The sequence below is a fragment of the Phocoena sinus genome, chromosome 18 (assembly GCF_008692025.1).
Source record: "Phocoena sinus isolate mPhoSin1 chromosome 18, mPhoSin1.pri, whole genome shotgun sequence".
In the NCBI taxonomy this organism is placed as follows: domain Eukaryota; kingdom Metazoa; phylum Chordata; class Mammalia; order Artiodactyla; family Phocoenidae; genus Phocoena; species Phocoena sinus.
Window position 1 is genome coordinate 50,999,808 of NC_045780.1, and position 15,666 is coordinate 51,015,473.

The following is a 15,666-nucleotide window of genomic DNA, read 5'->3' on the forward strand; positions in this document are numbered from 1 at the left end:
CATATGAAGAATTAATCTCAAAGCGAATAATGAAGTTAAGCTGTGAAAATGTACTGAGGAGTAGCTAGGAAACCTCATTTGTGCCTTTCCTGCAACTCACTCCACAGAGAATAGACTGCTCTCCCTGAGACTGTGATTTCCTCCACTTTTCCTTGGAGCATGAGAGATGTTAAATGTTTGCATCAAAAGGCAATATCAATATCAACAGATAACGTTTATTAGGCACCTCATTTTATGGATGAGGTAAAAAGGGCTCAGATGCATCAAGTAACTTAACTAAATAAGTGGCTGGAAAGGAAATCTGAGCTTAAGGCTTTCCATCACTACATCTTTATAAGCTAAGTAAGTAAACACAGTGCTTTAGTATATGTTAGTATTCTTGAACACAAACCAATATGCATGCAGATACTCAGGTGGACTCTTTTGTCACATTTAGCAAAAGTTTTGTCTCACTTGAGAATGTGATTACGGGTATAACAGAAAAACTCGTTGCAAAGTAACCTAGAGCTGTCATATCTGGGCTTGAAAGTATGACATACTTTGATATATATATTATATGTTTACATATTTAAAATCTCTGGGAGAATCGTAAACTGTCTTAATGTTCTATTTACCATTTTTTTCTACAAAAAAAATAAAAGCAAATTATTTAGCTCCCTGGACAGTAGCTAGAAAATGTTTATATTAAACAGAGTCACGTGAAATACAGTTTTTCAGCTGGAGGATCTTTTGTAAAATTCCATCAGTATAAACTCAGAATTATTAGATATCACATCATCACATTATAGTTAAATTTAATTACTACTGAAGTATTCTTCCTCTATTTTGAAGATGTACTCTGAGTAAGGACAGGAATATCAACCATAAGATAACAAGAAACACATGATCTTAAACTCATAGCTTACACTGAAGAAATGATCATCTTAGGCATTTCCAGTCAATAAATGCTCCCTGAATGCTTATGATGTATAAGATATTGTCAGAGGATATGGGACAAATAAAATGATGCTTTCAAAAGAAATGAGGAAAAGATAATGAAAATACAGAATGTAATATTCTTAAAAGAAAGCGGGCACCTATATCATTCCCCACCTCAGTCCACTAGAAACTTACTGCCAAATTGCTTACCAATTCTAAAACCTACATAAATACTTTTGAAATAAAAAAGTAAATTATGGAACAGTAAAGGAAAAGTTTATATACACATCTCTCTTCTCTCTCATGCCTTTGCACACATATAAATATGGTTAAGACAAGGAAACTGTGTGACTTTTATTTCTATAATTATTCTATTTCACTAGAATAACAGGTGAAGTAATTTCTATGTATATATGTATGTGTGCATGTATAAAATAATTTTGCAACTTAAAAAAATTACCAAATGAATTTAATGTGCCAGATTATTTTCATTTCCAAAGATTAATTTTAAAAAAACCCTATGCTTCAGGGGAAAAAAAAAAAACTAAAGAAATACTGATTAATAATGCTCATAAAGTTGACATGTGGAGCAGTTTATGTATGTCCCTACTTTATGTATGTCATCTACTTAGCTGGGAACTTGAGTTACAGTATTTAGGAAACCTTTTCCTTTTAAACCATGCTACATTCTTAAACTATGAAGGGGAAAATAACCAATCCAAACCAAGCTAATACTCTGGAGGCTAGAACCAAATGGAAACAGAAATGTAAAAACTATATACTAAAGAACAAATTTTTACATTATTTATTAGTAGGCAAAGCTAGATATTTAAAAACATGGCCTCCTTTGTAGTCAGGAGAACTGGGCTCATGTTCTGACTCTACCATTTACTATGTATATTTCTAGGGCATATCATTTATCCTCTTTAAGCCTCCGTTTCCTTAACTGTAAAATGGAGACATTATCTCAAATGAGGATGTACTAAAGTGCTCCACAGTAGTAAGTACATAGTCGACTTATCAGAATAAGCAAGAACTAGTAAATACAGTCTTCTATGCATAATATTTTATACAATATTTTAGAATCACAAAAGTGTAAGACAAAAATGATTCTCATTTTACTAATTAGTAAAGGGAAGTTCAGTATAAATAAGCCATCTTCTAAAGCAAGATGAAATGCTAGTGTGATGGACGGCAGTGAAATTCAGGAAAGAATATCTTACTCAGGTAGTTTTAACTCTGCCATATTTAATCTTCCTATGATGTACTTACTACAATTCTAATATATCTACAAAACATTAAACTATTTTTAGATTCCATACTCGTTTTTAGTTGTGCTAAAGATTAAGCCTTCTGGTTTCTGGAACTGGGTAGTCAAACTTCAGTGATATTCTGCTGAGAATAAGAAGTCTGTATCATTGGAGTACACGCAAATAATGATTCAGAAAACTGGTAATTCTGAAACATTTCTAGGCCATGATTTCAAATTTGCTCCAAGATGGTGGTAAAGGAAGTGGTGGTACTGATAACACTTAGACACAATATGAACAAAATTATATTGACACAATGTCAGTTAGAAACCTATTATCCTTTAAAAGAGGCAAATCTGATTTTCTTATGGTCTTTACATTTTCTTTTACAATATTTTATTAAGTAATTTGGTAAAATAAAAACACTAATAAAAATACTTTTTTTTAGAGAAGTTTTCGAGAAGACTTGCAATAACCCTTTAGGTAGAACAAAACGGTTCTTATTCCTTAGTTCTCTTGTCTGCTGCCACTATGACATTATCAGGGTAATTTCTCTTTTACAATTTTATTTTTCATATGATTTTCTGCCCGGTTATGATGTTTTTTTCCCTTTTATTTCCTTGTCCTTACCTTTAAAGCTTCCTGCAACCTGGGTACGTCTAAATGTAAAGTGTCTGTCACTCCATTAAATGGGTAAACTAAGTCTTCACTTCTCTTTCATTCTTCTATAATGCTTATCAAGGAGGAAAAAACTATTTCACACACATGACACTATTATGTTTCCTTGAAATTCTTCTTTTAAGAGACATTAAAGTGAATATTACACACGAATAGAGATGATTAGCTAGAAATTGATACTTATATTTACAAACTAATTTCATTAATTGAACTTGCCTAACGTATAGTGCAAACCTAAAAAGTATACTCTTGTATACTCTTTTCCGAAGACAGGTAATAATATCATAATGAATAACATCATTTGCTAACTATACACTACACTGGTTCCTAATAAAAACTAAACCAGCTGGCATTCTCTTAAGTAATCCTAATAATAGCTATAAAAGTATTTTTGTAGAAAAATAACTTAGATCTAAGTGTGGATGTATTTTACTAAAGTAAAGCGAAGAGGTCATGCATTTGAATTCAAACAAATGGGTGTACAAGCTGAGACTTCCAAAAACTCTCTCAATTCAGTGAGTGCGTTTATACACTGTATAGCCAACATGTGAACTGAAGGCCAAGAAGAGCATATTGTTGTCATACTAGGAGGTTTGAGAAGTTTATGGGGAAGCCTCAGGAGCTTATTAAGAAAAAAGAAGACCCAGGTACATGTAATTTGTTTTGGGTCTGTTTTCCAGATCAGTATGAATTACTATCATGGATAAAGGGCTAGAACAATCCTAGAAGGCAGAACTGGAATCAACTGATTGGCTTAACTTATTAAGAACAAGAACAAGAACAAGAACAGCAAAAAGCAAGAGAAGAAACAACACTGTGAGAACATTTGGAAACCTAAGCTGCTATACATTTCACAGACACCAAATTCACTTAAAAGAAACAAACAAACCTGCCCAGTACAGCCTCTCCTCCACCCACTGGTAGAGTGAAATAGGTCCATTCTCTTGGGGCATCTCTAAGTAACAAAAATCCGGTGTAAAACAATGAAAGTTATCCTTATAACTGACGCTTACCATAGTCGTGCATATTATAAAAATTTTTTTTAAATCAATGTTTTCTTAATATATTTTATAGTATGATTTGCTTATTCTGGAATTAGAATAGAAAATATAAAAGTCATATTTTAATAACTACACTTAATAAAAAAAAGTGATTAAAAACAAATGTCTTAGCTGCAGAATGTCGTAGGTCAGAATAGCTTAAGTGCTTCAAAAATGTGGGAAGGGATAACGTCCTCATTAAATAAAACCAGTTAGGTGAGTTGATAAATAATTAGTAACTGATAAACAACTCAGAACAAAGCTTCAGAAATGGTTTGATGAGGCAGGTAAGGCTGACAAGACTTACTCTGAAGCTGAGGCTGCTGGAAGGAAAGGGGCTGTCCGAACACAAATGGGCTGTGGACTAGGGAAGAGGGAGGTTTTGCAGCTTGATCAAAGATGGAAGGAGCTGGGAGATTGGGCCGTGACTGAATGGAATTCAATATGGCACTCAGTTGGTCACCTGCAGTGGGCAAAACAGTCAAAACTACAACTTGTTATTAATTAACATCCAAAATGGCAAAGTAAATGGTGCTTTATGACATTCAGATAAAGTTAAACACTAAATAAAACAATGCCAATTCAGAACTGTTGTGGAAGTTGGTGACTGTTATTCTCAAATTAGGGACCGAATGTTGTATGCTGTTTTAATAATGGAAGCACCCCAACAAATTTTATATCATGGCCCACTTACAAAAACAAATCCATTTAAATTCATATACAAACATCTAGCAGCAGCAGGAGAGAATACAGAGTCTATGAGGTAAGTATGATAAGTTGATTCAATACCATACAAGTATAAAGGAAGATCTAAGTCGATGATGTCTTCTGTGCAGTACCTGACATTGACTATTATCACCCTGCCTCATACGCAGTACACTTCGTGCAGAACATATGCAAATAATATGAATAGTTCAATGTAGGACTGAAGGGAGGCAAAGTATATGTTATTAATTTAGTAATACATTTATATTACAGTTATAAATTAATATTTTCTTTTTTAAAGTTGTTATTGCCAGAGAAATTATACATTTTTAAAAGCATGAACTCTTTTGCTCGGATAGGCAATGTAAAAATTTATAAAAGACCTATAAGAAAAAAAGGTATATGAGGTACCTTATTTGAATAGTATCTCAGACATGAATTCCGATATTTTCTTCAAAATTAAATACAAAGGACATTAACAGAAAAATACTTTTAAAAATAAGAAATGATATATTGGATGGATGATAGCTCCCTATTTATGAGAATATAAATATTAAATAGTTTAAATGATGCTGAAGAAGAAGGGTTGGGGGGGAACCATATGGAGACTAGCTGATGCAGAAACTGGAAAACAGTACCTTTCCAGGAATATTTTCTAGATATAATAAAGTTTCATAAATAAAATTTTAAATGAAACACCAACAAGAAACAGATTAATATGGAGAACTGTGCACATAAGCTACATCTCTTCACTTAAAAAAATTAATGCTGCGGATTAGAAAAGGATTTTAGAGGTGATGAAGAATTTTATAAAATTGTTTTAAGGAAAAAGAATTTTTGCAAAAAACAATTGTTTGGTGTTGGATAGCATAAAGAGTTAAAGAAAATGGGAACTACAATTAAAGGTAAGATAATAAATAAAGGTTAGATATATTTAATCGGATGAAAGTTTCTTAATATTTCTTCACTCCATCTAAATATTTTAAAAGCCTATTAAGAAGTACATGCTATTTTTGAACAATATTAGCAATATCACTTTAAAAAAGTAATACATTATTTCTAATTAATAACAAATGTTCTCAGCAATGTTTGTCTCTATTGAAAGTTGGTTTTTATTCTTATGATGTTTTAACAAATTCTGTTTTAAAGACTGATTTAATGTGACAGCCACCAGTACAATTTAGACATTTTAGAGACTGAAAGCGTACAATTTGAATTAAACATGGCTTTAAAACAGATTACTATACAAGTATATAGTGGTAAGTAAACACTGAGATTTTAATTTAAGGACTGGGAGCGGCAGAAGGAAAGGGACATGAAGAAAACACCACAAAGCATTTACCCTACTTAAGCATGAAGGTCTAGTTTAAGTTAGTTGAAATCTGAGCTACCGGAAATGAGCAAGCAGATAGTACCCAAGCCTGTAGGATAGAGCAACCCGATGCAGGAGGAAGAGCCAAAAAGAAATCTTGTAGCTAAGGCTTCCTTCTTAATAAAAATACTTTGTGGAAAGTAATAAAGGTATCAAACAGAAAGTGGTTTTATTTTAAATTGAATATTTCCTCTATACTGATGTAATTCTGTATCTTGTTGACTATTTCATTATTTCACTTGCTCTGCAAGTCAGGTATTAAAACAACTGTATTTGTGTCTGGAAATCAAATCTCATGAATTAGTTTAAATAACATTTTAAAGTAAAAGTATTTCCATGTAGGCTATCTTCTCCTTCCTACCCATTGTCCAGCTATATGCTACCTTCTGACAATATCGTCGATTTTGAAGCTAAGAGTTAGGAGCAGGTTCATAAGAAAGCATGTCAATGTGTCCAAATTTACATACAAATGGAATTTCGGATGAAATTCGAGCATAAATTACTCCAAAATAATTATTATTTGGCCTGTCCATGATGCTGGTCTCTTCTATTAATGCAACCGAAACAAGTTGTATACATTTTATATCCATATGGCTTAGGGGTTTTGTTTTTCTTTTTACAATTTGTTGGTTTCATTATACATACCAAACCCAAAGCTATCAATTCATGTCATTCGAAATTAACTAAGATAACTTGATTAGACATTGAAAACCACACATGTTTAATAAAGCTGATGTGCAATATTACTTAAAAATATTACTTAAAATATTTTGATTTTAAATGGATCATTTTGGAAAGTTCGTTTTTGCTCATTAACATTTAATAATAACTGGATGATAAAAGTTCTTCTACTGGATATAGTGACACAGAATCTTTATGATGTGAATTCAAAAGGAGTGTCTACAAAATAAGAACAGGTAAGCAAGAACTATAAACTTAAGCTAAAATGGATAAAACCAATACTGTAAAAAGAACACTGTCATAAACATTTTGACTGTTAGTTTTCTAGGAACAAACTTAAAGTTTTGTGTGTGAACAGTAATAAAAATGGTTATAGGAGAAGGTAATAAAAATATTACAGTTAGGTAAGTAAAAGACTCACTTAAAACACCTACCTTTATTATTTCCGAGTCCATAATCAAATCCTTGGGCACTGCAACTTGCCCCTTTATTAAAAGCTTGTACTGAGAAAGGGCTTGGAGGAGGAGTTTGAGAATTTTGATCCAGAAGAACTTGTTCTACAATAAAAAGAACATCTATAAAATTAGTTTCTTATGTGCTATTCTCCATTTATAAAGAGAGAAAATTGCAAGAAAGATTTTTCTGGTGGTTAAATTTTAAAATAACCTCACATTTAGATTTGATAATAGATCTACCAATTAGGTCACTGACACCAACAAAGTAAAGTATATGACAAAATCTTTTGTTTTCATCAATCAAAATCACTATAATATTTAGACACGGGATATGCTCTTGTGGAGTCAATTTGCTTTTATTGTGCTATTAACATTTGCTATTATTGCTTTTTTTTGCTTTTATTGTGCCATATATATATATATATATATATATATATATATATATGGCAAAAAATCATTAAGTGATCACAGAGAAATTTAAACTTCTCTCACACCTCTTTTCGGGTTGCGTATATATCTTAGTAGAAACGATATCCTAATTTAAGAAGCATTTTATCTAAAAAGAACCTTCTACCTTCTAAGTATATGGGAATACAACTGCTAACCTTACCGTCTGATAGCTTTGTTATTTCTTCACTTAGCTTTCATATAGAACTTATAAAGTATCTTCACTTTGTAAATGAGAAAACCAAGGCACAGAGATATTAGGTAATTTGGACAACTGAAAAGTTAAGAGCTGGCATCTGTACCCTGGCAGTCCAGTCCCAGAGTCTACTCTTACACATTATGCTCATTGCTAGTTAAAATGATTACTAAGCTAGAAAGACCCTGACAGTCACTTAAACCATTCTCAGATTATTTAATTATGTCTTATATAAAGCTGATCTCGCTTTAGGTTATTATCATTTATATCTGAATATCCCTATATAATGAAAATGTTTAAGAATTTATGAATACGTAATAATTATATATGTAGCAAGTATACTGTAAATGGGAAAGTTGTTTTGTAAAATGTCTGATTTACATGAAATGAAGACTTTTGCTTTTCAAAACATAATGAAGAATAGTTCTACCATCTCAGGATATTATTTTATGATGACATCATCTTTGACTAAGAAAAACTGGTCTGTAAAGACAAGGGAGGAAGTAGGTTCTCAAATTGGGTTCAGTGGATTACTGATGCAGTGTGGTGTAATGAGCACAGCATTTGAAATATGAATGAAGGTTCTGGCTCAAGTCTTTCACCTGCCCTGTTTCCAGTGGTATGACCATAGGCAAGTCATTTTAAATTCTATGAGCTTAGAAATGTAAAATGAAGATTATATAACTAATCTCAAAGGCTTGCTGTGGGGAAAAAGGGGAGAATGTTTAATGTACCATGTTAATATATCTAAACGTACTCTGTCATTCACACAAGTTCCAAACCTTTCTTGAATCTATTTATATACTATGGTCATATTACCTCTTGGATAATGGTTATTTTAACTTTATACTCTTTTGGATAAAGAAGCATATTCATTTAATTGTCTGACCCTCTCCTATAAATTCTGGGGTTTGGTAGAAAAGTCTATGTTTGGTTTATCCACTCATTGTGATGTCCTAACTAATACTTCTGTGACTCAACCTGTATAGTTAGAAAACTTAGTGAGCAACCAGTATGTGCGAAAACTGCTTTAGAACTAGGAATACAAAGATAAAAAACCTCTGCCTGTCCACAAGGGACTCACAATCTGGGTACGAAGAAATAAAAATTAACTTCAATATAGTATCAGTTTTGTTCTAGTGGTGAATTCAGTTCTTTAGGATGAGAGGTAACTCTTCACTCTGTGAGAATCAGTTAAAGCTTCACCTAAGTGATGACATGGTCTGAACAAGATTTCGCCACCAGGAGAATGAAGAGAAGAGGATAAAAAGGAAAATCTTTTATTAAAGGAGATCATTGTTGAAAAACGGTAAAATAAAGTTTAAAGCTGAAACTCTAACAACAAAATAGGAATCCCCCAGAAGAAGCTAAGCATATATTCAATGCTCCTTTCCTGAGACAGAATTCAATAGAATGAAATTGCCTGGGAGAAGTACTACAATCAGTGGTTTGAAAACTGAACTTCCATTTAGTGGTAGAAAGAGTAAAAGGTTTAGTCCCGAACTGGCACAGAAGAATTATCATTTAAATTCGTATTAATGAAATAAAAAGTATGTTTTACAAAGACCAATTCATATGTTTCACATTTCCTTCTAATTCTCTTCTTTTATGTGTATTCATTTAGTACCTATGTATTTTACATAGGAATTTTAACAATTGCAAGATTTTTAAACCTTTAGTTTTGATTTTACTTAAAAAGTAAACACACAAAAAAGCTCTTTACAACAAAAGAAATACAGTACAGTTTAAACTTCTGCACTGCAAAGGTAAATCGGAATAAATCACAAATTTAAGCCAACTTGCCATCTTCATGTCGGAGGTACTGGTTTCCGCCTCTGTCTCTAGCTAAGGACCATGCCTCTCCTTCATCACTCTCACAGAACTCTACCATGCTGTTCTTATCCAGCTGCACCCATGTACCTTCAGAATTGGTTACCTAGTACATAACAAAAAGCATGATTGATTGGCTTGATTCTTTCAGGGCATTCAGGCTGAAAACCAGCAAAAAGTTTAAGTGAGTAATTATTCCAATAAATCTCTATCATCAAATTAGTTTCTGAAATTAAGACCACAGCCTGAGGTAAGACAGAAATCAATAAACAGTCTTGTAAAATAATGCTCACTGATGACGTCAGTAAAAATATTTTTTTAAGGCACAGGATAATCCCTTAATAATTTTAAATGCTACCCCAAAACACACGGCTCTTTGTTTGGCACCTGAAATGTCCTAACACAGCATACTCTCTATTATTTAGGTTGGTAGTACCTAAAATGCAACTTGAAAATAACCCTGACGCTGAGAAATAGCATGACACACTACATCTTTAAGCTCATCAGCTGAGGCAAATGCCACAGTTGACTAAAGAGTAATGTTATTTGCTCAGGACTTCAGTGACACCCATATATGGGAACGAAGAAATGAAACCCTTTGAATATAACACATCTCCAAACTGATTCATAGCAAATATTTCAAAGTGCTGTTCATCCATGACACTACAGTACACATTTGCAATAGTGAAAAGATATTTGCAAATACTGAACATTTATATATACAATACAAATCACTTTGTTATATAAATATTGTTTTCACAAGGATAATTATGAGAATAAAATTATTAAAAAAGAAGCACAGAAAAATTGCATTAGTATTTTCAATACAGGTAAAGATAAAGAACATTAACATTTAAAGACCTGGGATGGAAATGGCAACCTTTGGAAGAAAGAGATGCTTTGGTTGTATTATATTAAAAACAAATATCTTAGAAGTCATGAAGCTACAAGAATCCATACCTCTCCCACTGCTTTGACTTTGTTTCCCAGAACTAACATTCCAATTGGGATACCTCTAAGGTTAGGGCAGCTTCTGATGTTGTGACCGGAAGGTCCCGTCTTCACTACCTTGTACACGCCTGGCCCTCCTCGCAAGAACGGCATATCCTGCTCTTGCATTGTTGCTTCCTGTGGGCAGCAGGAGTTTATGTCTTTGAAAAAGTCATCAGTACTAGTTTTAGGTTCCTGAAAATTTGAATAGGAAAACAAAGTAAACAAAATACAATCTATTATCACTTTCAACATCCTTCTTAATTGCTTTTACAGCAAGTCCATAATGCATCAATTAAGAAAAAGAACACGTATCCAAAGATAGCTCAAGGGTTGGTTAATACTACTATTAAAGAATCTTTCAGTTATTCACTTCTGAACAATATTTAAAATAGAGCTGAAGAGAAGAAAAGATAGCAGGAGAGGAACTGAACCTCTAGCTTCTGTCCACCATAATTTGAGAAACACAGTAGTACTTGATTTTACTTTTATCTTTTAGTGAAATATTTAACAGTAGGATAAACAAAAATAATTTACTATATGAACCACAACTGAATAATTTTGAATCATTATTACTGCATTACTGCCTGTCGGTGTGGGTTAAAAAGTCTAAACCTTCATTTCCTTGTACTTTTGTTTATAACTATTAATAGAGAAAATAGGTATGAAGATTCTGGAGACTCATCTATAAACAGAGATAACAATGATGAAAAAATGTGCATGAAATATAGCTACATGTTAATATTTACTAGTTATGAATGAAATAAGAATGCTTATAGAATTTTAACAACTCACACTTTCTTAATACAGTACAAATAAAAATGCCTTGTTAGATTTGCTAGACCATTGTTAAACAGTGGTATACTAATGCTTTTAACAGAAAAAGATGATTATATTTTAGTAGAGCGGAGAGATTAACATTAAAGATGTGGTTTTATATAAATATAATACATTTGGATATAAAAGAGTCACTTCTAAAATGAAAGAAAGGAACATGCCCTAAATTTCCTGTTGAATCTGAATGCTGTGATGAAATTACTTCCTACGTGAATGCAATAAAGAGAAATAATAACCTTCCCATATTTGCTCTTTTTCCCAATTAAATGTAAAGGAAAGTACTACACTGGAAATTCTTCCACTGTCATTATTACTTCTTTAAAACAGACTTCAACTGCATTTTTAAATACAGCAATATAGACTCTACAAATTGCTTTATTCAAATACAGTAAAAGATCATAATGGGACACTTATTCACACATTAGGTTAAAATTAACTTAATATTTAGTTATGTTATAAATAGGATAAAAATGAAAAAACCCACTAACATATTATGCAAGATAAAATATTACTGAATAGCTCTATCCCTATGAGTAGTCTCATTCCAAAAGAAATGTCCATTACATAGTGGAAAATTAAAAATAAAGTCATAAGGTTAAAAAAATGTGGATTCAAGAATTCTCCGTACCTGTGACTTTAATTTAATATATGGTTGGTCAGAAAAAATGTTAAATCCATTATTAACCTTCACATAATATCTTATAAATTTCATTGTGGTGATGAATAATCATCGATTTTTACTTACACAAATACGTACTACGGACAGTATTTATTTACATTTACTATAATTACTGTACCGTATTTGTCCAACATTCCTTATTTATATATTGGCAATTTAATGGAAAGGAGAATTTTAAGTACCTGAAAAATTTAGATTTACAATCTAAAATAAAATATGCATTTTATATACCCATGCATGCATATTTGTAAAAATTTATATATGTGTACAACTATATGAATACAAAGAAAGCACTCAAAATAAAAATGGAGAGTAAGGTCTAAACTTTAAATTGTGCTGTTTTACTCATGAGATTTTCAGTAAATATTTAAAAATGTCATTGTGAATGATCAATTTTAGCAAATACATGATGTTATTTCATAGATGGAAGAGTCAAATTAGTCATCTGTACAAATGATCTTTTAAAAATTACACGGCATGATGTAAAAACTAAACAAGTATTCACAGATTTAGTGAAAAAACAATTTCACTGGTCTTTAATGTTACATCTCGAGCATTTAATTAAGTTATAACAATATTTCCAATTTGACCACTCAGGGTAACAGTGAGAGAAAAGTCTTGGCAAACACTAATAATAATTATAATAGTTGCAAGTTATTCACTGAAAGGCAATATAGGAGAACTGTCCTAAAATATTTAATACTTTATTGATTAGTTAAAGAAACTATATAAATTAATAAATGCACAGCAAAGTCTATCCTTTTTCTTAATACTAAACAGTATAAAAAGAACTGATAGACCTAAAGTCACAGAACTGTGTCTGTTATTCTCAAGAAATCCTAAAATGCATGTTTTATTCTATACAGAAATTTAAGACCTGGGCACCAGCACATGAAATTGATGAACTGCAATGTTAATTTTTGCTCCCTGCAATCCCACCCCAGCATTCAAAAGGCCACTGTGCAAGGCTAGGAAAAAAACAGAAGAGCCATAGGGTTGGAACGCTCCCACCTAAATAAGTAAGTTCTGAAAAAGCTAGACCTGTATATAATTGTTGGAGAAGCTAGTCATAAAGCCAGATATACCAAATTTGAAGTCAAGTAAAAGTTGAACTTACACTAGTAATATACAGTCTTTGGCAGAATTAGAGGGGAAAGGTTTATGGGGAAACTCAATTGCAGAACTCTGTATAGATCGATTTTTGTAAAAAGAAATTTTTTTAAATTAATCTTAAGTAAAGGCTTCAAAGATACAATGTAAAATTTGTTATACAAGCTGAAATACCTGAATAATGTATGACTGTTCCTTACAGTTAACTCACCTGGGGGAAAAAAGCTTTGGAAGTCCATGAAAATACGTCCAAATCCCTGACTCCTTGGCTAGCATTAAAGATATTCTGAGCAACAAAGTTTAAGAAAGAAAAATATCAACAAAGAAAGGGAACAGGATATCATCTGCAGAAGATGCGTTCACAGTAACAACAATGTTCTATACTCTAGCACCAGCACTGGAATATTATTTCACTAAAGGGAAACTGAAGCCACCTGAGTAAACCACACAGCAAAGAAATTCCGATACATAAGTTTTTGTCAAAAGCTCTCCATGGATATAGTGTGTCATGCCATTTACTACAATTAAGAGCCAGACATTGATTTAAACCTTAAGACAGTCAGTGCAAGAAGGACACCTTCAAACTCCTTTAAATGATGATGTGTCTATTCCAGTACAAGCCAGATTTCTTTTATGACAGAAGACAGTCTGCTGTTTTATAAAGAAAATGTGACTAACAGAGATTGTATAGATAGAGCAAATATTATTATGAATAATAATGGCATGTAGTATATGTGAATTCGTTATCTCTGTTTAAAGTACAAAAAAAGTCAAAAAGAAAAAAAAATCGAAGTCATTTTTCAATTTTGCTCTCTTCTATAAATGAGAAAACAGTCACTTGGAAATGTTACTGAAAGCTGTTAGCAAATTTGTTAAGAAAAGCATAGAGAAAAAGCATACAATCTGAACTTTTATCAAAAGGCAGACCTAGTTTTCTCCATCTCAAAGCTTAGGAAATGCACAGAGCATTTAGGATCTCTGCTTTAGAGTCTAAAAATATTTTGTTACAGAACAACCAATTCACAGCAACATGGTCCCAGAAAAATCAACATTTTCACAAAATGTTTTCATAAAAATTAAAATGATATACATTTACATAGACATATCATCCTATTGAACATATTTATTTGATCGGAAATTAAAATCGTTCCAGAAACCAGCAATTACACAATTTTACTGCTTATATAAATACAAAAAAGAGGACATTCAAAATGTTAATGGAAGTTGTCATTATCCAAGACTTCAGCACAAAAGAAACAACACAATTCCCAACCAACTGTAAGCCATTTTAGATAATGAGAATTTATTTAATATTCTCCAGTTCTGTATTTTCCTCATGTATGTACATGTAGGGACAGATGTAGATACAGACCCATATACATACATATATGCTAATACAGAAATATAAAACATATAAAAGCCAGAAAAAAAATGAGCTTCTATTAGTGTGCCTACAGATAAATGCAAAACAAAAGAAAAAAACAAAAAACCAAAGCCCCCTTCACATTTAAAAATAGACAGCAGGCAGGGGCACTTTCTCTTTAGGTGAAGTGGAAACATGTTGCAAAGTATTTTGAAATGCTATTTTGGGGGGAAAAAGATGTCCTTACTGGTTCGTCCAAGTATGTAAGAATTTGTGGAGTATTTGCTCAATGGTTTTTCTCCTTTGCAGAGAATAGCGGTGCAAACCTTTTGACATAAAACAATATTAATATTTTTTAGCATATTCTATTTTTTAGCATAAATTTTTCGAGCATCAAAAGCAATGTGAAAAGCGTTGTAAAAAGCAATGCAGATGAGTTAGGAATAAAGAAGCAATGTGGTGACTGACAACTTTAAAGCTTGTATCTCTCTTTTATTTTTATTTTTTAAAAATTTCTGCTGTGCTATGCAGCTTGTGGGATCTTAGTTCCCCGACCAGGGACTGAACCCGCACCCTTGACAGTGAGAGCGCGGAGTCCTAACCACTGGACTGCCAAGGAATTCCCTCTCTTTTATTTCAATGTGCAAACTCAAGGGTTTCCTCAGTCTGAGGACATGAGTTAACATATACAATGATACCTTAAAGTGATGTAACTGCTAACCATGGTAACAAATTGCCAATAAAATCAATTTTGTACATGTTAATTATATGTGGATTCAATTTGACTCTTTTTTGCTTTTGTTCTGCATTTGTAGAAAATTCTTTCTACACTGGTTTACTATAAGATTATTTTTAAAATGTGTTATCCTAATAAGATTGCATTTATCAAGTATCAGAAAAGCACCAGACAGAAAACTGGAGTTTAAAATTAAAATGTACTTGCATAGTTTTCTTTCAAAAATTTAGGAAAGTTTAGTCTAATGACACGAACATTCATGAAAATATTAATCTCTCCAAAGTCTCAATTTCTCACTATTAAAATATATAAATTAGCTTTCATATTGTATAATTTTATAGAATAATATGAACACCACTATATATGTATGTAAAAGTGT

At 32.0% G+C, this 15,666-nt stretch overlaps 1 protein-coding gene across 1 annotated transcript in view; it reads right to left on the reverse strand.

The window, feature by feature from the left end:
* MYCBP2 (MYC binding protein 2) overlaps positions 1 to 15,666 on the reverse strand; it is a 279,990-nt gene that overhangs the window by 57,742 nt on the left and 206,582 nt on the right. Inside the window, 3 exon segments of the mRNA XM_032611171.1 lie at positions 7,079 to 7,201; positions 9,546 to 9,678; positions 10,533 to 10,757. Of these exon segments, the coding sequence (XP_032467062.1) occupies positions 7,079 to 7,201; positions 9,546 to 9,678; positions 10,533 to 10,757 (481 nt within the window).